This window comes from Centruroides vittatus, unplaced genomic scaffold (genome assembly GCF_030686945.1).
Source record: "Centruroides vittatus isolate TY-2023 unplaced genomic scaffold, ASM3068694v2 contig_8, whole genome shotgun sequence".
Lineage (NCBI taxonomy): Eukaryota > Metazoa > Arthropoda > Arachnida > Scorpiones > Buthidae > Centruroides > Centruroides vittatus.
In genome coordinates this window covers 42187-70094 of record NW_027122517.1, presented here as the reverse complement: position 1 = coordinate 70094, position 27908 = coordinate 42187, and the positions used below count along the sequence as shown (strand labels likewise).

Genomic DNA, 27908 nt, shown 5'->3' with positions numbered 1-27908 from the left:
ATCTGACGAGCGAGTCAACCCAACTCGGGTATTTATCGCCACGCGTACTTTATGTAAACTCTCTCTCTCGAGAATCGCGACGTTAGGCTTATCTTTCCTTTTTGAATGTATGTCGATCGTGTTCCCATTTTGTGTAAATAAATGTTGTTTAGTTAACGAGGTCTCTGCGCGAGTTACTTCCGGTGCGCTATCTCTCCCTCCATCCCGAATCCGATTGCTCCGTAAGGCGACCGCTCGCGAGATCTATCTTTGAACCGCCGCGGCTTCCGTGTCGGCTAAGACACGGTGGTGTCAATCCCGACGAGGCATCGAAGAGGTGCCGACCCTCCGGTCACACCAGTATCTAAAAACCAATTTCTAATCAGTTTTAACAAATGAGGCGCATCTGGAAAATGATATATATTATTTCCATTACACGGATGTATAAATTCAGTATCGAATATACTTATTCTTAATCCTTTCCGTAATCTTATATTTTGTCCACCGCGGTCACTAACAACAGCATCAACAGTATATCCCGCATCAAAAAGTTTTGAAATAACAAGTAAATAAAAGTTTTTTTCATTTTAACATCAAAATCCAAGTAAACTGGTTGTTTCCATTCCACCATGCAAATAGTCATCTCGCCATCAATACTAAAACTTGATTATTGGGTTCAATAACTTTACCCCTCACTTTATCATATTCATATATACGCTTTACCCGAAATATCAGTAAAATGTTAAAACAGAAAATTAAAGTAATTATTGAATTATGTGGTTTTATCAATACGAGTACAGTACATACAGTACTTACCTTCATCCCATCGAACCGAAGAACTGTAAGTTTTTCCTCTTCCGAAAGTTCGAAGCCTTTAATTTTCACGATGTTTATAACACCATTTAATACGCCTCGAAAAGATTTATTTTCGAAGCCCGCGGTCGAAGCGTCGAAACCGCGGGTAACGGGATATTCGTTCGATTTCTTAAGTACTGTATAAATATGATCTTACGCTTAAATATCTCGAAGTAAATGCCAAATTCGTATCTTCTTTCTTCCATTTAATTTTCTTTTTTCCCTCCGGCAGATTATATATTTGTGTTTCGGTAAAGGTACCTTTCAATATTGATATAACAAAATCTTTTCTTATTTTTTCATTTATTTTTTCAATTTTTCGTGTTCTCTTTGAATGATGATAGTTTTACTTTTCCACCGTTTCAGATTTCTCTGGATCGCTCGCATTCTTATCTCAATATGTTTAATCTTCATTTTTAAAATAGAATTTTCGTGTTTTAATTTAAAATCGAGATCTTCTAAAGTTTTACACTCGTCACACTTGTTAAGAGATTCTTCCGGTTTATCCCGTTTATTTACATCTAAAAGTTTTCCTGCCATTTTTTCCCCTATTTCTTTGTAATAAACGATTCTTTCTTTCATTCGACTGCTTAATATTTTCATTTTCTGTATTTCCTAAATTTACTGTCGGCAGCGAAGTTTTCTTTAGTTTAGGTCTTGCCAACAAACCTAATAATTCGGCTTTTAAATTTCTCTCAAAATCATTTTCTGCGAAATGATCGGAGCGAACGTGACGAGAATCGGGAGTAAATTTGTCTTTTCTTTTACAATTACGGATCCATTTTTTTCTTGTTATTGGATCTTTAAAAAACCTAAAATAACCAACTTTCCCGTTTAATAACTGTTTCGCCATAGCCGTTATTACAAGTTGCAACAGCGCACCTTGCTCTAACCTCTCACCAACATCTAAAAATAATAATAACAAAATTTAGGAATTTTTTATTTCCCCAAATAAATCTAATCGAGATATAATATTTTGAAGTGGTAAAAAGAAGTATTAACATTTCTTACATAAAAATTATTATACAAATAAATAACGCTACAATAAATTTATACTAAATATATAAAACATTTTTATATTTTGCATTTGTATGCATTTTACGCAAATATGCATATTTTAAAAAGTTATATTAATTAATGTTGAGCATCAAACACAAGACCGTGTTATTTATTAAACACTTGGCACTTTTCCACTTCTATTAGTTGAGACGAGATTTTATTTCACTCGTTTCGGGCATTTCGCCCCTCTTCAGTCAACTAATAAAACAATATACAACATTTCAAGTAATATAACACACACTAACAGATACCACAAAAATTAATTTAAAACGTACCGTTAGTTCCTCGAACTCAAGGGTGCGCGTGCATAGCACAATTTGGACCTCAAAGTTACAGCAACAAATGTAAATGTTCTACGTACGGCTAATTAAATTGTAAAATTTCTTTTAAAATATATAAACATACAGGCTTATTTTATACATATCGGTATATTAAACATATTCGGTATCTTACTTTTTTAAAATCGAACGCAATAGATCTTTAATCTTCTTTTTACTAACTTTTTTCTTTTCTTCATTGTTGTTTTATCTTGACATAAAGCAATAAACGTTTGGACCTGGTGTTAACTAAAAGTGTGTTATATTACTTGAAATGTTGTATATTGTTTTATTAGTTGACTGAAGAGGGGCGAAATGCCCGAAACGAGTGAAATAAAATCTCGTCTCAACTAATAGAAGTGGAAAAGTGCCAAGTGTTTAATAAATAACACGGTCTTGTGTTTGATGCTCAACATATAAGAAAACACGGTTTCAAGAACACCTAAATTATATTAATTAATAATAAACAAGATTTCTTTTTTACATCTCGAGTTATCTTAAAAGTGTTACCGTCCCGTTACGGGGCCAGCTTATTATTTGTAGTCGTCGTTTCGTCGTGCGGATACTGTTTTTATACACGCAGAAAACTATTCTTAGTATTTTAAAGTATTTTAGTAATAAATATATTTTATCCGTAACCGTATTCTGTAATTTCTACAGAACGAAGAGTAAAGACGACGACGGAATATCAAACGGTTCTAGGAACACTTTTGTTACTTCCGTATTCTAATTTTTATCGACATAATTATGTTTAATAATAGTAATAACGATAGATATATTTACCTTCGAACATTATTAGTCTAAAAACGCCGAACAAAGTAACAAAAATAGTGAAATTCCAAAATTTTCTTTGTATTTTCTTTGGCTTACTGTGGTGAAGCGGTCGCTCGACCACGGCTCGACTACGGATGACGTATATCCGGAATCTGGCAGGAAGTGGCTAAATCGGCTGTATGAGCTAACCTTACATTCTAGGACCTTGGGCTCGGTGGGCCCACAACGAGGCGGCGAGTGGTGACAACGAGGCCCGATCTATTTAGATAGACTTCTATAGATTACTCCCCATGAAATTTCGGGACTTTGAGTATATATCTGAACTCGGGGGTCCGAGACGAATCCAACGGTACCCTACGTTTAGACCGGAGACCAAAAATAAGATAGTTATACGATTTCTTGCCTTTCACAGCGCATTCTACGCCATTTTACAGCTTTCCACTAGGTGACGTTTGACTCTTCGTGCTCCCGGAGGGGAGCTGCCGAGTGTTTAACGTCACTATTTATTGATTCGCAGTAGTTCTCGAGCAAAAGAAAAAAAAGCAGTGGCGTGCCGTCATTAAAAGGTGGAAGCGCCGCTTCCACCTTCCAACGACCTTCCCTCGTAGTTTTTAAAATATAAATTTTCATATTTTAACGTACTTTGAATTAATTAAAATTAATATTTTATTATAACTGCATTATGTATCTTATTAGAAATTTCTATACTGCGTGTGAAAAAAACGATAAGATCGCTATTGTATATTCGAATGTCAGTGACGGAATGGAAGCGCTTACGAGACAGCTTCCACCGCGAGAATAACTGAATGGTGTAAAGCAGCCAGAGGGCATTGGCGCATGCGCTTTACAGAGCACCAACCTCACGGTTTAGCTGGTGGAAGCTACACACGCGTAACGCTTCCAACGCTTCTATCCCTTAGCCACTGGGTAGGGAGCTACCTAAGTGAATTGTTTAAGATTTAAAAAGTAAAGAGTATTCAATGTTATTTTTATGTGCATTTTTTGCAAAGTTATATTTAATTATTATTTTCTTTTAATTATACTGTAATTAAATTAACAAATTTTCAGACAAAATCTTTAGAATTTTTATCACTTTTAGATGTTAATAATTTTAATATTATGAAAAACAATTTTTCCAAGCGTGTTTTAATTCTTTAAATTAAGTATATTTTATGGGAAATTTTTTGATTTATCTAAATTACGTAGCGAATCGCAATATTTATATTTGTGTCCGGACTATTATATATTGAGAAGTAACTCTTAGACATAAAACATATTATAATTAATGTCGATCCGAACTAGGAATTGCAATTGCTGGATCCCTCATCCAGCAATCCAGCTGGATCCAGCGCATTTTTCGGCCTGCTGGATCCAGCGCTGCGGATCCGCAAATACTCAATTAACTTTCTAAATAATGGCCCAAAAATCTACGTTGTCGGCGTTGCTGTTTTGCTACGTGCGCTATCGCTTGGCGGCGAGAGTGACGTTGCCGTTCAATGCGGCACGTGCTACATCCCCCTCTCTACTCCGCACTGTCCGCCCTTTTGCCTCTGTTGATGTAATTGCCAGTTGACTTTCCGCTCTCGCTAAATAAAATAAGTAACTCCTCTCGTAGTCCTAGTGCATAAGTCTAATTTACAGTCGGTTGTGACGTCAATGAATCACGTGACGGAACGATTTATGATTATTTGATGACCCTGAAACCAATTAACGTAGAGGCAGAAAGGGCCTTCTCCGCAGCGGGGTATATATACAGATCATTAAGAAGTAGGTTGGGAGACAACAACATCAATACCATTTGTTTCTTGAGATCCAGAAAAGTCAAAAAAATAACAGAAGTGATTGATTTAATTTTATTTAATATTTAAAAATACTTTATTCAAGACAAGACTATTTTATAACTTCTACTCTAATTCTATTAAGTTAGAGTTTTTAACTTTTATTCTATAAGTGGTTAGTGGGCTAGGCTAGGCAATTTTATTGTGAAAATTAGTGAGAAACTGAGACTACTTAGTTAGTTAAATAGTTAATTAAATTAATGAGTATCAGTATCTTAGATATGTGATGATATGAATGTATGTGATTCATGATTGTGATAATAACAACTAACTACTAGACTACTACTAATTACTTACTGACTAATAACACAAATAATTAAATTAGTTATAAACAACTACAGACTAATATGTAGAGCCTATATAAGAAAACTGGTAAGACTGATAGCCACTTAGCCACTGATTATCCGTCCTTACATTATTATAATATATTAATATAAATTAATTAGTAGAATTACCTTTGCTATTATTTAACTTAAAGATTACATTATAATTGTAATCTAACTAAACATTTAAAGTTAATTATCTCTATCTCAAGTGTTAAACCGAACCAAAGTTAAGTTTACTACTAAATGTGTAAGAAGTTTTACTGATTTATAGTGACCAGTCTAAATAATAAAAGCTTCTTAAGTAGTTTTTAAAAATGTTTTATTTCATTAAAAAAAACATAAATTGCTGGATAGATAGATAGATAACACTTTATTGCACCGAAAATACATCTGCGCTGGATCCGCGCTGGATCCAGCTGGAATGATGTTGGTCCAGCAAAAATCCAGCTGGATTGCAATTCCTAATCTGAACAAAGACGTACTAAAAGAATTATACGATTTAATACATTTAATATTTACGGTAGCATCTACCGGTAGCACCTACCTACCTCGAAGTAGATGCTACCGGCGGTAGCATCTACTTCGAGCGCAGTTTTTCGACCACGGAGCGAATTCGTACATCGGCCAGGAACACTCGCTCGGTCGGAGGAAAAATGGTCGTCGCTGGCGTCGCTTTCGATAGAAAAAGAGCTTTCAAATACGTCGACGGAGTCGACGACCGGCGACTTTTACGATAAAGTAATTAACGACTTGGAGGAAGAAATCGCCGAATAGAGTTCGTTTGTAAAAAATTAAAACAACAAGTTTTTCTATCATTGTTTGTGTCGTACCAATTTGTATTATGTGTGTATTATTTGTATTTTACAACTAAAATACGTTAATTGTTTATTTTTGTCATTTCGAGTATTTGCTTGAAACTTTTATGGAAATGTGAGGTTCCGGGCAGGTCTGACCCGTCACGAAAGACGCGAAAAAACGGTTAATTTAGAGAAAAATTTACTAGTTTAAAAAAACATAGGTAAAAGTCGTTTGCAGTCGGACACCCATCGTTTATATCAAACTGCCGGACAGAAACCGTAAATCGCGGAAGGAAGTCGTCCTACGATCGGTGGAAGAACGAATTCGTCTTCGATTTTGACTTTTCTCGCGTTTCGGGTAAGAGTCTCGTTACGTTCAGTAACCGGGGACCGACCACTCGAGAAGCGTGATCGAGGGAGAACGACTAATCAAAATGGACGAAAGAAAGAACGGAGATCGATATAATCTCCGACAATCGAGGACACTTCGCACTCGGTTAACGTTCCGAATAACCAAAACGCCGCGTGTCAACGCGCAAAAAAAAAAAAAAAAAACAGTTTCTTGTCTATCGTGCCAACCCGTAACCCGTGCCACTTTGGACTTAGACCGTGTCTCCCACGCCAACAGAGGAAGTCTCCCCGTGCCCTACAGACTTGTTAACGCCGCTGTTCCGGGGTCACTTTCGATCGACCATCAAAGAACCATACGGACGCCCAGGATGTCCGAACGGCTGATAGTCCTAAAGCAAACTATTTTGTACATAGTGTTTGTTTATTTTATGTTTTTTTTTGGTCGGTTTTTGTCAGGTACTGTACGTCTCTTCCGCCACCACGCGCGTACGAACGGACTCTAGGCCATCACTGACGCGCAATTAACTGATTGCCCCTGGAAGTCGGCTTCTTACAGAAACACAGCTTCCCTATCATCAAATATCACGGCACGCTACTGAAAAAAGGAAACCTATACTGAATTACAAGCAACGCTACTGTGGCGGCCGAATAATTATAACCTAGCGCTGCATACAAAAATCCAGGTGGCGCTGGCACGAGCATATAAAAACTGGTGCAGGCCAATCGCTACTCTCTTTTTCCCGCCTCTTTGCTACTCTGCGGATGAAGTGCACTATGCCTACACGGCGGGCATGTACAGTACATACCTGCTGGTATTTGTTTAATAAATACCTGGAACTTGAACTTGTGTCTACACGGATCTTGTAACCGATCGACTTTTACTCGATAAGTGTAAAACGAGTTTTGTATGTGGTTGTAAATAAATTCCATGGAGAGATATATGGCTCCGGATGTTTCAAATTTTTAACGAACACTCGAGTTAAGTGGTGCATTTCCCGCCACAGCCGCCTAGTGGAAAACTAAACTGGCGTAGAATGTACTGTGAAAGGCAAGAAATCGTAAGTATGATAACTTTATTAATTTTGCTCTCCGGTCCAACAGCAGGGTACCGTTGAACTCGTCTCGGTCCCGAGTTTAGATGTATACTCAGTCCCGAAATTCCATAGGGAGTAATCTATAGTAGAGCCAAATTTGTAGATGTCAAGTACTTTCGTTCAAGATATATAATTGTGGCTGTACGCCATATGTATATATTGATATTAATCGTATATTTGTATTTTATATTTTAATTCTTGTTTCCATTCCTCTTTCCTAGTTTTCCTCTTTGTTCTATGGTTTGCTCTATCTCAATAGAACAATAGAAAGGTATGCTGCACTGAGGGCAAAAGAGAGTGTATAACAAACAGTAGAGGTTCGAACTGTGAAGTGAACAGACGTGTGTGACAGCCCCTCTGGTACGTTTTAGCATCGTACGGAGGAATTGAGGAACATTAAGTGTAGAAAAGAAAGTGGATGATAAGTTATTGAAGGACCTGAGGATATATCGTGAATATTACAGCATCGGACGGTTAACAACGTACCTATGTAGTCCAAGATGGCGGCTCGTCTCCGATTCCAGCAATCAGAAGACAGGGAACAGTGGGGGCGCACGTTCTAACCTAACCTAACGTATTCTAATAATTTGGTTGCTAATAATTATAGTAAATTATTAGAATCTGTTAGGTTAAGTTAGGTTAGAACGTGCGTCCCCACTGTTCTCTGTCTTCTGATTGCTGGAATCGGAGACGAGCCGCCATCTTGGACTATTTAGATACACATTAACCGTGACCATTTGTAAGGATCCCGACATTAGAATTTGGGTACCTCTTCTCTCTCATCTATCTCTGCTCTATCCTTTTTTTCCCCTCTATCTTATTCCTTTATGTATAGATATATTATAGTAATAGACTTATTAAATTTTCTATGGTAGCTGTATTATATGTTGATCTAGTAATAGTCTCTTTAATCCGAAAAATATTGACGGTAGACTGCCTCACAGCTTAACAGGTTCCAAAAAACTCTTTTATTGTCTTTTTACAAATGCATTTCGGATCAGTATTATTTTTTCTGACTCCTCTTCAGTGCTATAAAATAAAATTTATATATTAACAAAACTAAGGCCAGGAACACACATGCGTAAAATTCAGCGTAAAATCTAGCATAAAACAGAAAACGTAAAAATTTTTCTGAAATTTTGGTTGAAACAGAACTGAAAATAGAGTAGAGCGTGTCTCTACTTTTTACGCCAAAATTCCTCGAATAAAGAGAAGTGTTTTCTGTGACGTCAAAGTAGACATGTGTTTTTTATTTTAACAATGGCGGCAATAAGGGTTAACCCTACAATTGTGACGGTCTCGAAAAAACGAAAAATAAATGAAATAGAGGAGTTTATTGAATCCGTTCGACCACATCAGTGTCATGTATAAACACACTGTATTTAAACAACGTTTATGGATGGTTATAGGTGCAAAATTTTAAATAACAGCTAGGTCTAGTAGAATCGATGTATAGGCTTAGTATTTAGATCACACATTATTTATTTGAATTTGGAACACAAGTGTATTAATTTAAATTTTCAACATTATAGCAGAGGAAGCGGAGAAAAAATGGAAGGTACAAAGGGATAGATAGCCTATATGAGAGGAAAAAATTAATAAAATTAGCACTGTTGGTGGCTGTGGTATTCGGCCAGAATTTTTACTTATGTGTGTTCTGGCATATAAGCGTAAAACAGAAACTGAACTGAAAGCTGATTTCTGATTCAGTTTTCTGCCATCAAATTTTACGCATGTGTGTTCGTGGCCTAACGCGTGCAGAAAAAAGAAGAAACACTTTTAAAAAACCGTTTTTCAATACCTTAAGTTCTTCATAAACTCCTTAACACTTATACAGTTATTTTTTATGAGGGTAAACCACGGGCAGGCATCATGTTTCAACCGTATTTTTAGAAAGAAATGTAAACAGAACTCGAAAGTACTGTACAAGTGTTAAGGAGTATATGAAGAACTTAAGGTATTGAAAAACGGCTTTTAAAAGTGTTTCTTCTTTTTTCTGCACGCGTTAGTTTTGTTAATATATAAATTTTATTTTATAGCACTGAAGAGGGGTCAGAAAAAATAATACTGATCCGAAATGCATTTGTAAAAAGGCAATAAAGGAGTTTTTTGGAACCTGTTAAGCTGTGAGGCAGATTCAGATTTCAGATTCAGATTTTTTATTAAATAAAACATACTACAAACAGTATATACTTGGTGCCGCTTTCGCATAACCAAGTGTTGGCACAGTACAGGTATACAGGGTTATGAACAGTTGGTGTACCATGAATAAAAGTTACAATAAAAGAGTTAAAAAAAACAAAGAGAATAAATGCAGAATTAAACTACGACTAAAACTAATAAGCAGAACATAAACATAAAAGACATAAAATACAAAAGAACAATGAAAATATACAATATGTACTAGACTAGCCCGTGGTTACAGGAAGAAGGGACATGAATAGGACAGACTAAACAAAGTATACATGTAGATTACACTACAGAACTAGTAGCCACTCACAGTGGTGCGGGAGAAATACATAGAGATGAGGTTAAGGAAGGCTTCATACTAGTCTTTGTCGCGTAGGCAGGAGTCATGGTTGGTCCAGTTGTGCCCATGGGAGTCGATTGTCGTCCTTAGAAAATGGCTTTCTAGTTCGAGCAAGGGGCAGTCGTAGATGTAATGTACACTACTGTCACTGACACCACAAAGAGAGCAGGTGGAGTTGTTCGCACCAGCAAATCTGGCGAGATAGGACTGAAAACGGCCATGGCCGGTGAGAAACTGCGTGATATAATGACTTGGTTTGTACCAATTGAAGGACATAAAGTTACTGATGCAGGGAATGAATTTGTGGGTGACAGGAAGCTGTGAGGCAGTGTACCGTCAATATTTTTCGGATTAAAGAAACTATTACTAGATCAACATATAGTTATAGATTTTTTCGTCACTTTGTAACCCTGCGAGGCTAATGTTAAGATTATAAGAAGTTATATAGTTATTTGCGCGCAGTGTGAATCGGTTAAGTTGTATCTATAGTGTATTGGATAACGTGACGAATATCACCTATTGGAATTGAGACTATCTGGCATCCCGTAAAACAACCTGTACCTTATCCTGGGTAGAAAAATTAAAGTTTTTCTTTATTTGTTTATATTTATGGGTTATTTCCTAAACATAATGTCAGGGTGGAATCGAGTAGACACGATTCCCACCTTTTATTTTTGGACTGGCAACGGTCACCGTTACAAGAAGAGGGTTGAGGGAGCGACTGTTGGAATTTGGACGGATAAACACCGGTTGGTCATCTGACCCGCCGTCGACGAGTGTAGAGGGTAAAGGTCGAGGCGGGAAAAGGGGAGTTGACTCTCGGAATGTGAAAAAGGACAGATAGACGGGGGTTGTCAAGAAGTTCGCCCGGGGACGTTACGCTATCCGGACAGTTCGTTAGCAGCAGAAAATATTCATCGAATTCGGCTTGAACATCAGTCAACGCGTCAAAGTTTGAATCGAAACGGGACCCAGGGCTCTGTTTGTTCGGCATCGGAAGATAGCTACCAGCCATCAACCATCTAAATCGTCGCAAGGTGTCTTTCCGACGAACCTGATCAACGGTTACTTCTAATCGAACTTTCGGAACTTTATCTGATGTTATTGGCGCACCAGGTAGGTCGCCAATCGTGCACACATTCTATGTTTTAAACCTCACTCATAATTTCACATAATACACTCAAAACCTATCAATGGCCGATTGGATAAAACCACTGAACATTGGTCGTGGGTTCACGCTTGGCCAACGGACCGATCAAGTGGAGATTTCCGGGTTTTACTTACGTTTGTAGCACCTAAATAGGAGCCAGCTTCCGATAAAAGCCCTCCCTGGTTGCTCCTCTATTTGTCAGATAGCTCAGTGTCGTTTTGCCATATACGAATAAAACCAAACCAAAGAAAGCCATCTTCGCTTCCCAACTCCCAAGGAGAAACTTAAGGGTTCGTATTCCTATCTATTCGTATTCCATTTGTTCAGAAAGCCCGGTAAGGGATAGAGCAGACATACTTTACTCCTTGGTCCAGCATAAACTGTCTAGCGGCCGGATGGCCGAGCGGTCAAGGTTAGCAGCCTGCCGCCCTGGGGGACTTGGAATCGAATCCGGACGGGTCGAGAAATCCCCAGGAATTTTTCGGGGAGTGGTCCGTCCGGATATGTCGGTCCCCGTCTCTCACCACCCAGCCGCCTCATTGTGGACCTGGTTGAACCCATAATGGGCTTGCTATAAGAGGCCCTCTTAGTGCTCACTGGGCGGAAAGAGTTAAAAAAAAAGCATAAACTGTCTACGGTTCTGTCCCTGCGAGGCAGCTACATCCAAAGAGATAAAAGATAATTTGAGGTTTGAACAACAACAATTCAGCAACACTATAGCCTATTCGGAAGATTTTTTAATAACCTTTTCAATGACAATGCTATGTCTCACTTCCGTAACATTATGAAACACAGGCGAAATCAAATTTCGTTAGATAAATTTTTAGTAAAAACGAAGCCTAATGAGTCCCAGGCAGAATCTGCTGGTGTGAAGCAGAAAATCCAAAAGGTAAGAGAAGAAACTTTCGAAGTGCAGTTACTTGATGTTATTACGAAGGAGAACTCCCATTTCAAGAAATAACATCCCTTCGCTTCCACCTGTTTTCCACCCTTCACTTGTGCCTTCGAGACTTCTCAGCGAGGATAAGGATGAATGAAATTGAATTTATAACTTTTTGCTTATAAACTATAAACTGCATTTGCTTATACCTTTGATGGTGCGAGTGTCATTTTTGAAAATATTAACAATATTGAAACAACAATTTGTTATTTTGTAGCTTTCCGCATTTATTATTGCTACGAAGACTGAAATTAATCTGCTGAAGCTACGCAGATTTTTCTACATATTGGTGAATTTATCAACTCCCATACTTGCTTGTCTACGTATGATTGTGAGGGGCCAAAAAGGGGGAATCGTTAATCCCGTCAGAACAACCATAGGTTTTTTCATATGCGGATGGTAGTGTCGGAGGCAGTTTTACAAGAGAAACCCGTTTATTTAAAAGTAAGAAGGTTGCTCACATCAGTGGACGGTAAGTTCCTTCATGGAGCGTAAATATTCATTCTAGATTTCGTTTTACTCGATGTTCGTCTTCCGGTGAGGAGAGTTGAGACGACAGCGCTAGGGCAGTGACGACATGGCGATCGTTGAGATGAGTCTCGAAAGTAGAGGTGCACTAGATAGAAAAGGGAAATCGTCAGTGACTGGCACTTGGGAGCGATTGGGAGCGATAACGATTTCGCTCTGGCAACCTAGAATCGTCGGATAGCGCAGGTTTAGAAGTACTGTACTACCTGTTTGTTGATGTCCAGACTTTGTGCACGTGTCTTTTCTTAAAGTTCGAGGTTTTATAGACCTTTTCCTTTCTAATTCTTCTTTGATTGGTTGGACTTCCCTTTCCTCGCTCCCCGATTAGTCTCTCACCTGTCTCCAGGTGAAAATTGAGATTAGTTCGGGTCGCGAGAAAGGTCTGCCCAGGATGGTCTATCCGACACCATCCCTCGACTCTGGCCACAACTTCCGACAGTACCAAGACACCTGCGCTCATATTTTCACTTGTTATTTCCCTTTGTGACGTTCTAGAACGTTAATACCTATTTTCTACGTCTTTTGTTTGTCAGACCTTCTCCTATCACGATCAAGTTCTCTTCTCTCATTTGTATATGAGCGATGGTGTCAAAGTCCGGCCTCGCCGACTTCGACGCATGTAAATTCGACACTTTGCGGAATCGTTTGTCAGTCTCCGCTTCACGTTAATTATTTATTTCAAATTTTTATAAACCTTTTTAGATTCAAACTCAGTCTGGGGCCTCACATAATCAATAACCGATAATCTCCAAATGAGATTTTCTTGTGATTGTAATAAACACCTTACTGAGTTTTGTCTCCACTCCTATTTGAAGTGAAAACTTCTAGTGTATCTTACCTTCGTTATCAATTGGAACTGTCCTAAACTATTAAACGTTATTTCATAAATCACGCGCAAAGGCTATAATCTCAATATGAAAACGTAAACAACAACAATTCATAGATCATGCTTTTATATTCTTTGATACATTTATGGTTTCAACCGTAATTCATTGTTGGAGCTTTTGTTAACTGGGGATGGATGTTTTTTGTCGGCTGACAGTTCTTAATTATGTATAAAATAAATAAAAACGTAATAAACTTTACTCGTTATTCAGTTGGTATGTCATATTTATTTTATCGCTAATCATGTTAATTTAATTATAAAAAAAAATTTAAACAATTTTAAAAAACAATACACATAGGTAGAATTTAACTTTAAAATTTTGAAAATTATTATAGTATTAATTTTTAAATTTTATTATTATTATTGCCATAATAAATTTTTAAATTTTTACGTTTGTTCATATTGATTTTTATTTTTTACAATTTTGTGGCCAGATATCCAAATTGTTCAATGTTGCCAGAGGTCGCTGTTACTTGCACGTATCTAGAGCCCTATATAAACAGAGTATAGCCACTCTAACGTATGGACGCCATTTTGAGGCCAAAGTTGCAGTGTCACAGTACTGCTTAGCATTTAAATGAGCAATGTTAGTTAAAAACAGAAATTAGATTCAGAAAGAAGTTATATTAAGTTAAACATTTTTAGAAATAATTTTTAATTATGTTCGGAATAATTGTAGTTTATATATTTTGTCCATCACTTATAACAATAACAGGGCTAGAAGCAAAAAAGTGAATATATTAAAAAATTATATTTAGTGGATTACATTTATTCACAGCACTATTGCAATATAAATAATCTGAAAAATATGTATTTAAATTTAAAAATATAATAACTAAGGACAAAAATTATTTAAAAAAATCAATAAAGTTTATTTTTCAACAAGAAAAACTCAAGTAACATAGTGTAACATAGTAACAAATAGTGATTCTCTGCATTTTTTGCAAGAAATGCAGATAATTACTAAATATCAATCGTTTATTAATAAAAAGGGTAATTTCCCCGTTACAGGGGGTGTTCTGTAGTCGTCTTTACAATGTCCGTAAAGAGGGAAGAGGCAAGCCTTGTTCAATTAACATTTCATAGCCCGATCTTCCACAAGCAAATTTTAACTGCGGAGCCTTTCTTATTGAATTATTTTGCCATTTTATTTTCCGTGTTGACACGTTTCCAAGGGCTGTTATTTGATCAGGATTGAAAATTAATTTTATGTTTGTACTCTGTGTGTTGACTCTAGACTTTAATTTTCTTATCTCTTCATAGAGATCCTTATTCTTTTCTGCACTCTTTTAACTCTATGTAATGCATTATGTAATTGAGATTACAATTTATTAATTTGTTTTGATTTTGGTGCTAACAAGATTACCGGAGTCTTGAAATACTGCACCGGATGTCTCATTGTCTTCATCTTCATTTGTGCTTTTACATTCTTCAGCATTTTCTTCAAAAAGAATCAAAGTATGCAATAAAAAAATAGAATATTTAATAAGAATATTTTAAATTTATATTATAAATATACCTGTACTGGGCTGCATAGATGTCATAGGAGATAATTTGTAGCATAACTGTGGTCCAAGGTCGGATCTATACGCTCACAATTGTTTCTATGCCCTGTTTTTGATTCAGAGCATCTTCTCTTAGGTGCAGGCCTGTGAGAAAAAAGTGTAGGACGGCATCGAGCTTCGGCAATCTTCTTCCATCCTTCCTGTGATTCTCACACTGATCTTTCTCAAAATAAACCTATGAGAGTTAATTGTAAATATTCACATCACTAAACCAATATACTTATAAAGGTTAAAATGTATTAACAGACTTAATACTTTTTAGCTTTAGTTTATTAATGTGCAATGTACAATAAAATAGGTAAGCAAAGCAGAAGTCCTTTTTCATAAAAATTATGACAAAGTAATGCATTTTAGGTAAATATAAAATATAACACATGGCCGACGGTAATACATTGTATAAGTATATATATATATATATATATAAAAAAAAAAAAGCAAAGTAATTTGTTAAACGTTGTTTTTTTTTTTTTTATATACTTATACAAAGTAATGCATGTTTTCCAGGAATCCATAATTTCTTATTTTCATCCAGCCTGTTTACTTAAATCGCCAATGCTTTTTTTCCTAGCTTTATCACTTGGAAATCGATGCAGTTTGAATTTAGGAGCTCTATTTTGAGCAATTAATGGCCGATCGACCCGGCACGATCCATTTTTATGTGGTAGCTTTAAGAGCGATATAGATGTATCGATAGATCTAAAAACTAAAATAATAATTTCTGACGTCAGTATAGCAAAGTAAGAACTAACTTGATGTTCAGAATCTATTTTAGATTGGAACTACCTGGTATATAAAGTTTCGAATCCTGTTATTTATCGTAATAAATAGCTGATTGAAACTCATTTGTCATAAGCGGATCGGAAGCTGGCCTCATAATGGCGTTCACAAACCACGTGATCGGCAGTAGCCAATCATATTTTGACCCCCCAGTTGACCATACTCTGTTTATAAAGGGCTCTACACGTATCCGAGTGGCGATTTAAAAAATCTGTTTTGGAAGGATTCGGGATGCGTGATTTTTTATGTTGGAAATTTTGTGCACAATTCAACAGGATGAAGAGAATGAACTTCACCCTAAGATAGACTCAGGTATAATCAGTTCTAAAAATAACTTTCTAATTCAGATATTTTTTATTTCATATTCGAATTCAGATATTCGAAAAATCCCTTTGCAGTGTGCATTCTCATGGCATACCCTTCTAAAACGTAGTTAAAAACAAAAAATTGCATCGAAAATAGTACAGTAGAAGCGGTGCTGTAGCTAGCGTGGGTGACACCCGGTGCGGATATCGTGGTGTCACTAGGGATTGCAATCCAGCAGTGCTTTCAATCCAGCTGGATTTTTGCTGGACCAACGTCATTCCAGCTGGATCCAGCGCAGGTGTATTTTTGGTGCAATAAAGTGTTATCTATCTATTTATCCAGCAATTTATGGTTTTTTTAAAGGAATAAAACATTTTTTAAAAATACTTAAGAAACTATTATTATTTAGACTGGTCACTATAAATCAGTAAAACTTCTTACACATTTAAGTAGTAAACTTAATTGGTTCAGTTTAACACTTGATAGAGATGATTAACTTTAAATGTTTAGTTAAAGATTACATTATAATTATAATCTAAGTATATAATCTAGTAATGTTTTAAAACTCTGAGCATTTTATTCGAATATATAATCTAAGTTAAATAATAGCAAAGGTAATTCTACTAATTAATTTATATTAATACAGTATAATAATGTAAGGACAGATAATCAGTGGCTAAGTGGCTATCAGTCTTACAAGTTTTCTTATATAGGCTCTACATGCAAGTCTGTAGTTATTTATAACTAATTTAATTATTCGTGTTAGTAAAGTAGTGAGTAAGTAATTAGTAGTTAGTTATTATTATCACAATCAAGAATCACATACATTCATATCATCATCAGGGCCGGATTTACCAATCCAGGGGCCCTGGGCACAAATTCGGTGGGGGTCCCTTCTTTAAGAGTAGGCACATTTGATGATTTAGAAAATTTACACAAAATACTGTACTTTCAATTAGATTTGAACTAGGAAGTTGTAAATTTCATTTAAAAATAAGGTTATTGTAAACATACATATATTTTATTGTGTAAAACTAATTATTTTAATTTAACTGAAAAATACCTATGTCAAATTTTTTTTCCGATGTTTCATAGGTTTTTTCCCGGGTTTGGTTTTCTCTGCCTGTTGCCCTCATGATTAGGCCACACTAGGCTGTCGCGGTAATAGAAAAAAAATTATGTTTAAACATAATTTTTTTTTAGTTTTGTGGGGGCCCCTATTTTGTGGGGACCCTGGGCACTGGCCCCAAATGCCCTTATGTAAATCCGGCCCTGATCATCATATATCTAAGATACTGATAATAATTCATTTATTTAACTAACTAGATAGTCTCAGTTTCTCACTAATTTTCACAATAAAATTGCCTAGCCTAGCCCACTAACCACTTATAGATTAAAAGTTAAAAACTCTTATTTAATAGAATTATAGTAGACGTTTTAAAATATTAGTCTTGTCTTGAATAAAGTATTTTAAAGGATTAAATAAAATTAAATCAGTCACTTCTGTTATTTTTTTGACTTTTCTGGAAGTAGGATCTCAAGAAACAAACGGTATTAATAGTAAATAAATAATAAAACAATGGGATCGGTTACTCAAATATTAAAATTAATAAATTCCAAGAAATTTTCTTTCAAAACCCTAAGAACTACAAGTGAATTTCACTTGTAGTTCTTAGGGTTTTTTAAAGAAAATTTCTTGGAATTTATTAATTTTGGTATTAATAGTGTTGTCTCCCAACCTACTTCTTAATGAACTGCATATATATCCCGTGTCGGAGAAGGCTCTTTCTGCCTCTACGTTAGTTGGTTTCGGGGTCGTCGAATAATCATAAATCGTTCCGTCACGTGATTCGTTGACGTCACAACCGACCGTAAATTAGAATTATGCATCAGTACTAGGAGAGGAGTTACTTATGTTATTTAGCCCGAAGACACTTTATTTAGCGTGAGCGCGCAAAGTCAACTGGCAGTTAGATCGGCAGAGGCAAAAGTGCGGGAGGTGCGGTGTAGAGAGGGGGTATAGCACGTTTCGCACCGAACGGTAACGTCACTTTTGCCGCCGAGCGATAGCGCACGTAGCAAAGCGGCAACGCGACAACGTAGACTTTTGCGGCATTATTTAGAAAGTTAATTGAGTATTTGCGGATCCGCGGCGCTGGATCCAACACCTCGTGGTGGATCCAGAAGGCCGACGAATGTGCTGGATCCAGCTGGATTGCTGGATGAGGGATCCAGCAATTGCAACACCTAATGACAGAGAGGTAAATAAATATATACAATTTTTTAAAATAAAATTTTATTGAAAATGTGAGGGGCTGATTCATCTCAACTATCCTGATATAAGGACTATTTATTTTGAAAGTGATGCAAGTCCAATTTTTCTTCTTTCAAGATATTTAAACATTTGCATTTTAGTTGATTCAAAAATATAAATAAAATGTACTAAGTTTGACAATGTTTCTGACTTTAGAAATATGTAAGTTGATTGCATAAAGACTATTATGTGAATTTAACTAAACTAATATATTGTTTCTGAGCCACAAATGGACTTACTCCACTTTCATAATTATTGAAGTGTAAAATTGATTTAATTTCTATTATGTAAAACTTAATTTCACTTGAATTCACTTTATTTCACTCACTTTATTCTGATTTTGTTTATATATAATAACAAGAAATAAAATAGTGTTGTTTATTCTGAACATTAAAAATATTTACTTATTGTTAAACTATTCTGTGATAAGTTTATCATTATTATCAGCTTACCATTTAGGTTCATTACGTAGACTTTTTTCCATTTCATCAAATTGTACATTTGTTGGTAAAATTCATGGTTTTACTCTGTTGTTATGGGCTGTCCATAAATGATGTCCATGCTGGAAGGGAGGGGGGCTTAACCCCTCCCTTAAGACAAGTCGGACAAGGGGGTTTAGCATCGGTGGACATCCATTTATTTCATTAAATTTTATACAGTTTATTCATTTTATTACATTTATTTCAAAGTTTCTTGTATGTATCATTTCGACTTATGGTATCTATCATTCATAAAGTGATGAAGGTTTTAATGGGGTTTGAGTTATGTTAGACACCCAAAGAAGGGAAGGGATTACAAAAACTTGGACAAACCGGGACAAGAGGGGGGAGTAAAAATTTCAAGAGAAATGCAGATTTAATTTATGAACAGCCCAAGTGCTTAATTAGACTGCAGAAAATGGACTTGCACCGCTTTCATAATCAATGGTTATGCACTGTCATTTACCAATGAATTTTTAATTGATCAAAGTGTACGGCTATTTTAAAATGCTAAAAAAAATTCATTATTATTATTCATTAGATTTAATTAACATAACAGAGTTATATGCCCTGATTTCGCAAAGCATTATCAGGGTTACATACAAGGAACAAGGATATACAATATGTACAAAATAGAATGTTAGATCACGTAACAGATTTTCTTACAGTAATAAGAGGGGTAACGATGCTATTAATAGACGAGAGGTATTAACAATTACAATATTAAAATATATAGCAGTTTAGAGAAGCGGCAATAAAATCTGTAGGAATAGAATATTTAGCGTACAATACAATAAAGCCCGACAATGTAGGTTTACATAAATTAGTTAGATACATCAATAAGTGAGAACAATTTCTAAATCAGATGATTTGCGGATAAATAAGAAGACTTTCCAACTTTCCAATGAGTAAGACTCAGGAGATAGGTGTGACTATAAAATATTTTTCAAATAGTTTGTAAAGTAAATCATGAGTGTCCTTATCCATAGTTAGGTCTTGTATTTCACAGGGCCAAGAACGGTTTTTGTAGATTAGAAGAGCACGTAAATAGTGTCTTTCACATTCAGTCATAGGACACTCAAAAATATAATGTAAACTACCATCAATAACGTTACAAACGGGACAGAGGTTATTAGTGTGTGATGTGAAACGAGTAAGATAAGAATTGAAACGACCATGTCCGGTATAAAATTGTACAGAGTGGTGAGTAACAGCGATCCAGGTGTTGCGCAAAAATTTTTTGATGTCAGGAAAGAATTGTCTAGTTATTGATGTATTTAAATTCCAATCTATTTGCCAATCCTCGATCATTTGATTCCATAGAACGGCTTTCAGCACTTTTGTGGAGACCTTGTTATAACTGATAATTAGATTCTGATCCTCGGCAGCCATCTTGGCAAGTTCATCTGCCCGATCATTGCCCCAGTTGTTACAGTGAGAATGAGTCCATTGAAAGTAATATTCGTTATCTGTATCCACTAATAGTTGTTGTATATTGAATACTAAAGGATGAGCAGACTTTCTCCTAATCGCAGAGAGAGATGAGAGTGAATCAGTAATAACCGCAATTTTAGTATTATTGGGTACCCTTTCACACCACTTAATTGCTTGCAAAATTGCATAAAGTTCCGCTTGAAAAATATTACAGAGTGAACCGAGTCTAAATAAGTTGCAAAAGATTTCAGTCTCATTGCGGTACATTACAAAACTTGCCCCAACATGACTGCCACACTTCGAACCATCGGTATAAATAGTGATGACACAGTCAGTAGAAGAAACCTCATTAAATCTAAAGTTAGTATAAGGACTTATGGCATATTTATATGGAATGTTTCCCTCCCAAGACTCCCCGTCGAAGAGGTCTGACACTGAAGCAGAAAAATTACCACATTTAATCGACCAGATTTTATGTAAATAGTTTATGTATTTGTCGACTGGCGGTTTGCGAGCAAGTACTTGCAAGCTTGCGTTGGAAGATGTTCTAAATGCCTTGGTAATCAACAGCAGAGCTCTACGTTGTGAAGAAATCAACTTTCTTTTTGGGTGTACTTTTTCAACAGCAGAGCCCCAGGTACCGCATCCGTAAGTTAGAACAGGTAGAAAAATGCTGTCATAAATTGTTTCCATAGCCTTGTAGCTAAGGCCCCAGGTCGTCCTAGCCACCTTGGCAAAAGCATGCATGATGTATCCAGTATGTCTGGTGATATAATCAATATGATTACTCCAGGACAACTTATGGTCTAGAATTATCCCCAGGTATTTAAGTTCTTTCACCACCTTTATATGTCTGCCATCCATCCGAAGAGTCGGAACACGTGGATAAAGATTCCTTTTTCTTGGTTTGCTAAACACAATAGCCTTGCTTTTTTCGGCATTGAAACAAAGTTTATTCATTATTCCCCAATCGTGTATTCTTTGCAATGCAAGATTCCCTTTAGTTTCCAAGTCAGCACGGGACTTTCCTCCAAAGAGAACAAAAGCGTCATCCGCATAGGCGATCAGAGCGTCTTGTCCAAAGTCCTGACAAAGAAATCGATCAAAAATTACAATCCATAGTAAAGGCCCGCAAACTGAGCCTTGGGGGCATCCTCTCAAGACATTACAGTGAAAAGAAAGGTGACCAACAGTAAAGTTTACAATTCTATTATCAAGATAATCATTAAAGAGTTGGTAAATGTTACTTGGGCAATCAAAGGTCCTAAGCTGATGAAGGACCAAAGGCCACCATGCTGAGTCGAAAGCCTTACTTATATCCAAGCTCAGTCCAAGAACATAGGTGTTATTTTCTAATAGGCTCTGGATTTTTTGTACCACCGTTTCAATAGCGTTAGTTGTAGATTTCTGATGTCTGAAACCGTATTGAAAGTTGTTGAGTTTGCTTGAGGATTCTAGATGCCACGTGAGGCGATTAGTCATTAACTTTTCCAAAACTTTTCCCATGATAGGCAAGAGAGATATAGGCCTCAGATCTTGAGAAGAGGACGATTTAGGTATAGGGACAATTTGTGCCATTTTTTATAGCTCTGGAAAGACACCGTGGCGCAAGCACATATTATAAAGTTGAAACAGCTGTGTCGGAAAAATGCTAAGTGTGAATTGTTTATAAATAAAAAGTTCACAGTAAATTGTATGTAGATTATGTGATTTCACAATTTTTTCCAAAAATAGACTTACGCCACTTTCAAAGTAATTGGTCCATATAGTTGAGGTTTGAGGTTGTGAGTATGGGGCATGATGGCAAGGACAAGTAGAAAGGTTAAGAGGATATTATGTAGGTGCAACTGAGACAGATTCTATGGTTGCAACAAACCATTTACTTGACACAAAAGAAGCTGATAAAGTTGCCACAATCTTGAGAGTTCAAAATCAGTCTCCAGGTCATTTTCACCCTTCCAAGATAATTCCAATGAAGGAATGTCCATGGTTCATGAGTGAGAGTTCCTTTGATGACTGCAGGATGATATAGTCGACTTCCAGTGATGGGAAGATATTGATCTGAGAAAGGGAGAGAGACAAAGGTAGGCACACATACAACAAATAGTCCAACACTTGGAATTCTTAGAAGCTGTTGTGTCCTTGAAATTCCAGGTTTTATTATTTTCTGTTCCTGATCATCCATTTCAATTGGTCACTTTCCTTGTTTTCTCTTTCTAAGTAGTTGAGCAGTTGTCATTAAGTATAACAAGATCTCATCTTAGATTATGAGAGAGGTCAAAAGATCGCAACTGGAGTCATGTAAACAATAAATCCTAATACTTATATTGTTTACATGTTTATGTCATATTTTTATACTAAAAAATTATTTCTAACTTCTTTTTTATCCCCACGAGACAACTAATTCAATAACCTAAAACTAGCAATAAGAACACTCACTTTAGAGCAGCACACATTTTCTTCTGTCTGGAGTAGACATCATCAGGCTAATGTTCAAAAGTAGAACTACATGTGTTGGACCAGATAGGTTTGAATATATAGCTGTTTGCTGATTGATGGAGATAGTTCCAGTATAAAACTTGTGGAAATATCCAGATTTAAGAGGGATGGAGTTAACTCCAATATCTATAGCTTATGGAGATATAAACTAACCTGCCAAAAAATCAGAGACAGCAGCACATGCAATGTTGTTACCTTCTACACATGAGGAAAATGCTTTGAGTCAGAACATTAGCATAAGATGCCATAGGTACGATATTTATCAGTTATGTGTGAGCTTGGTTAAAGTATCAATGGGCTGTGTAAAGGAATTTATTGCTATTTGATCGTGGACAGATTGTTGGAGCAAGAAGAATAAATTGCTCTATCAGCAAGATGGCCAATGCACTTGGATTTTCTTGTGCAACATGTTCAAGGGTTTACCAGGAATACTTAAATTCCATATAGACATTAGCAGCACATGCACAGTCTGGGTGCCCTTGGCTGATGAAAGAATGTCACTGCTGGTGGCTAACCAGGTTAGTAACCATGCAATAAAGGGCAATTATGTGCCAAATTACATCAGTAAAACACATTGTACAACATACACTACATTCCTTGGGGTTTGGTAGTCATCAATCCACTCAGGTACCACTACCAATAGCCAGGCATCTGAAAATGCATCTCACCTAGGCCAAAGAATATCAAAATTGGATAGTGGATGACTGGTGCTGTGTTGTGTGGTCAGACGAATCTTGTTTTCATCTGATGTTCGTATTTGTTTGATAACCACATGAAGCCATGGATACATCAAGTCAGCAAGATACTGTGCAAGCTGATGGCAGCTCTGTCCTAGTTTAGAGTTTGTTCTATTGGTATAAACAGGGACCGATAGTGAGATTGCAGTCGACTTTGACAGGTGCAATGTACCCTAATATTGTAGCAGACATTTTGCATCTTTTTGTGCTTTCTGTATTCTCCAACAGTGGTGGTTTCTACCAGCAGAATAATGCTATTCCCCACAAGGCATGGTTGACGGAACAATAGAACACTTGACAGATTTTCAGCTACTTCCTTGGCCGCCTTTGTTACCAGACTTGAACCCCATAGAGCATTTATAGGACACTGCAAATGTCACTCATTGTCTTCCAGAACTATCTAACAAATGCAACTGAATTATGGAGAACCGTTGAACATGTCTGGATTAAAATACCTGTGCAAAAACTCAGATACATCATAATCTATGCCACATTGTATAGTCACTGTTATTTGGGCTCAGGTAGGAACTACATGTTATTAAGTGGGTGTCTCTAATTTTTTGGCACTTTAGTTTATAAAGAGTCTTCAAAAAAAGTGGCCATCAACTTTAAAGATGATGACACTTTCCTAAGAGCATGGAAATACAGTAGAACTTCTCTTTAATGGATCACAGAGTAACAGATTTTTTTCTCTGGGTTCTAATGTTACCTCTTTTTAGTGGATCCATCAATATATTACAGTCTATTCTTTTTGGTTAAAGTTTACCTAGGGAACCCCAATGGCCGCGCTTCCGGTCGCCATTTTGTTTGCTGTACTACGCACGCGTACTACGTTCAAAAAATTATGCAAATTAGTTAGTATGTATAATTTTTTGAAAAAATAATAATTACATTAGTAAAAAATAAATGTTTTAAGATTATTTTGCAAGTTCAGCTAGCTATGAAATATAAAACTGTTACTCACGTGTTTGACGCTCTGTCATACATTTCCTTTCCGTTTCTTCTCGCTTTTCCTTGATTTGCGATCCCTATCGTTGATGTTTCTCTTTTTACTTGATATTTTTACACGTTTTTTAGTTTCGCCACACGAATGCGCCTTACTTTTTTTCCTTCTTACACTCGTCGCTTTGTGGAGCAGCTGGAACGGACTCTGGTTCTTTCCATTTCGGCTCGATTCCGGACCCTTCTCTGCACACACCTCCTACAACCCACCTCGTCCCCTTCAATTTTCTACCTTTCTCGTATTTTCTCTTTGCAGTTGCTGTTTCGTCTATTTCCACAACTTCATTTATCCCGCCAATCTTAAAAGTACGTAGGTTATTAATGGAAACCATCGTAACAAAACGTAAAAAGTTTGCCCAGTCGACTGCTGTTTTTTGGTCGTTGTCGACGAGTATCGTTAGAAGAGGGCTTGCTGACCGTTAAACGCGCGACAGGCTTAGCGGAGAGAGGCGCGAGTCCCGACGGCGCTCCCCGGAAGTGGCGGTGGAGAGGTGGCACCCTCGTGTTTAGGGGGTTTTTAGGAGTCTCTAGTTAGTTGTAACAAAAAGCGTTCGAAACAGAAAAAACTTACCTATTTACTATTAAAAATAGCAAAAAGTAGCATTTTTTCTTCAAAATTGTTTAACTGGTGAAGAAAAAACCACTCGCAGCAGTCGAGCCGTCACGAAAAACAAAAAATTTGCATACGACAGCGTTATTTAAAAATTGTGCCACCTACACCGAATTTCTAACATCACCTGCCGTCGAGATTACCGGAAGCGCGGCCATTGGGGTTCTCTAGGTAAACTTTAACCTTCTTTTTATATAGTTTATCAATGGTTTTTTTTTCAATGTAATTTTACTTCTTTTTAGTGGATCCATAACTCAAAATAAGATTTTTTCTAGCCCCATCTATTGTAAACTTAATGTTTGGGTGTTTCTGGGTATTTGTACAGTTCAATGATGCATCTGGATATATACAATTGAAGAAGTGTACAAATAGTCAGCAGGCTGATACAATTTAGCTTGCTGACTCTAATACAAAAGCTAAAATAATGTGAAAAATACAGAAGAGGCAAAATGTCATCTTTGTAAAGTTTCTTGACTTGATGATGAATCTTATGTGATCACATTTTCTGCATGAAAAAATGAATCACAGATCCCATTTTATGTTTGTGACAGGATTTCTTACATGCTTATTCACAGTGCCATAACTAGCCATTCCTGTGCCCTGTGCAAGAATTTGCATTTGGGCCCCTTAATTAATTAGGTTTAGGAAAATAATAAAACAAGTACATGAATTTTGGGCCCCTCTTCCAAGTAGGCCCTGTGCAAGTGCACCTGTTACACCTGCCTAGTTACGGCACTCCTTATTTGTTTTAAATACTTGCAGCAACAATAAAAATGCTAATAACTCGATAAAGATCAGAAGTATGATTAACTAACGACCGAGACTGACTGATTTTGAATTATCTTACTAATCCAAATTCAGTCAGTCTCATTGACCTGTGCAGGTATGACGTGCAGACAGACTACTTTCTGAACAACCCTTGTAATTCTACATATTCTCTCATGAATGTAAGCAGTGATCATTAAATTTATAACTTCTAGTTGAATACAACTTTTAGGGAAGTTGTCATGAATTTGGTCAATGAAGATAATCACCCATTTTTTTTTTAATTTTATAAACTTTTTATCATATTGAGTATATAAAATTTGCCTGTTTTTTACATGTGCAGTAATATTTTTGTTATAGTTTTTTATATTATTAGCTTTATAAGCATTAATAAAGTAATTGTTGAAAACATACAAATTGAAGCTTAATAAATAATACATATATTTATTTAAATTTAGACATCAAGTTCCGACGGATCTTTCCGCAGTGCTCTTTGAAATCTTTCTGATAATTTAATAAATAAAATGTAAGTTTTCGAAAATCTCAATATTTTTAGATATAAAATCATTTAATGTACATAACACAATGGGTGATCGGTTAGCGAACATAATCCAGAAGAACTCCAAGACTTTTTGCTATCTGAATTGTTCGTTAACCGATTATCGATTTACCATCGGTTTTTATGGGAATTTGATTAATTCATTCCAGAGACTCCAAAAATTAAAAAATATTTACTCTTTCAGTATGCTTATTTATATGTAACACGAGTTTGCTTGAATTTCCTTTCTTCTGAAATCGCAGCAACGCGCGACGGGTAAGCTAGTATTATATAAAAACACGTGCGTATTCAAATGCAACGTTGTGTCAAAATTTCAAAGGAATCGGTAGGAACAAACGAACGTTATATTTTATTTATATAGATAGATAGAAAATGATCTGCTTTAGTCCATTCTCACAGAAAAGCATAATGCCTCACAGAAAAGCAAACTTAGGTCGTCAGAGTTAGCGCCATCTGTTGGACATAAAAGCCTTAATCCATATATAAAGATATTTTTGGAAGGGGGAAATGGTGGTCTTCACATATGCCACAAACCTTCGCGGGAGTGTATTAAACAACTTCCCAAAGTTTCATGGCAATGGGATAAATGGTGTAGTAATGCATGAAGGACAAACAGACAGACAGACACACAGACAGACACACAGACAGACAGACATACATTCGTTTTTATATATATAGATAAAAAATGCACATATATATATATACAGTCTTGCATTTTTATTAGTCAGGTTTTTTCCATTTGTGGGGGTTAAAAAATCTGTTTAATGTTGATTGCTTTTCTATTTTCTTCGGGATTTTTCGGAAATAATTAATAGTATTGTAATTGTAGAGATTCCCAACTCCGTTAACTTTATTCTGGTTTGGATGTCACTTGGATGACCGTTGCTCTGACATCCTCCCACTTCTTCAAAAGATCTTTAGCATTAATGTCGACATTGGTCCTCTTTTGTCTTCCTCTTTTTCTAAAAAAACACATCTCACTGAGTTTCTTGATATTTTTCATTTGAGAGTTCTTGGAGTTTTTCTGTTGCCAGATCAGTTACAGGTTTTATTATGAGTTCAAAAGTGCTCTTTATTTCTCAGATGTGATTTTCATTACTCCATTAGCAGCTTGAGACTTCTTGATATATCTTTCATAGCTAAGATTGTGCCTACTGTAGACCTGTTCAAGCCATACTGCCTAGCAGACATCAGACATCTGTCCATTCTCTATCTTTGCAATTATCTCTTACTTGGTTTCTACGGTGAGCACAGTTGTTGACACTCCTCTATTTAGGCTCCATAATATTATCACTAAACACCTACTCAAAAACCTTTAAATAGTGCAGCCAAACTTTAACATTTTGAACATTTTGAAATGTTAAAGTTTGGCTGCACTATTTAAAGGTTTTTGAGTAGGTGTTTAGTTATATTATGCAATCCCAGAAGAATTATAAT

The 27908-nt window shown here is 36.2% G+C and overlaps 1 protein-coding gene across 1 annotated transcript; it reads right to left on the bottom strand.

The window, feature by feature from the left end:
• Positions 1-618: 618 nt before the first annotated feature.
• Positions 619-21877, bottom strand: LOC136982015 (uncharacterized). The gene is made up of 4 exons (XM_067278454.1): positions 19966-21877; positions 1504-1740; positions 796-971; positions 619-696 (listed from the first exon to the last, which is right to left on the bottom strand). The coding sequence occupies exons 1-4, from the start codon at positions 21875-21877 to the stop codon at positions 619-621; spliced, it is 2403 nt and encodes an 800-aa protein (XP_067134555.1).
• Between the last annotated feature and the right edge of the window lie 6031 nt (positions 21878-27908).

Excerpts from the sequence above, each read along its gene's own strand:
- LOC136982015 (XM_067278454.1), bottom strand. The coding sequence starts at position 21,877 with ATGGCACAAATTGTCCCTATACCTAAATCGTCCTCTTCTCAAGATCTG. Across the intron at positions 972-1,503 it reads TTTAAAAGCCGAATTATTAG|TACTTAAGAAATCGAACGAA; the intron begins GTTTGTTGGCAA and ends ATATTTATACAG. Across the intron at positions 697-795 it reads TTCGGTTCGATGGGATGAAG|CGTATATATGAATATGATAA; the intron begins GTAAGTACTGTA and ends TTTCGGGTAAAG.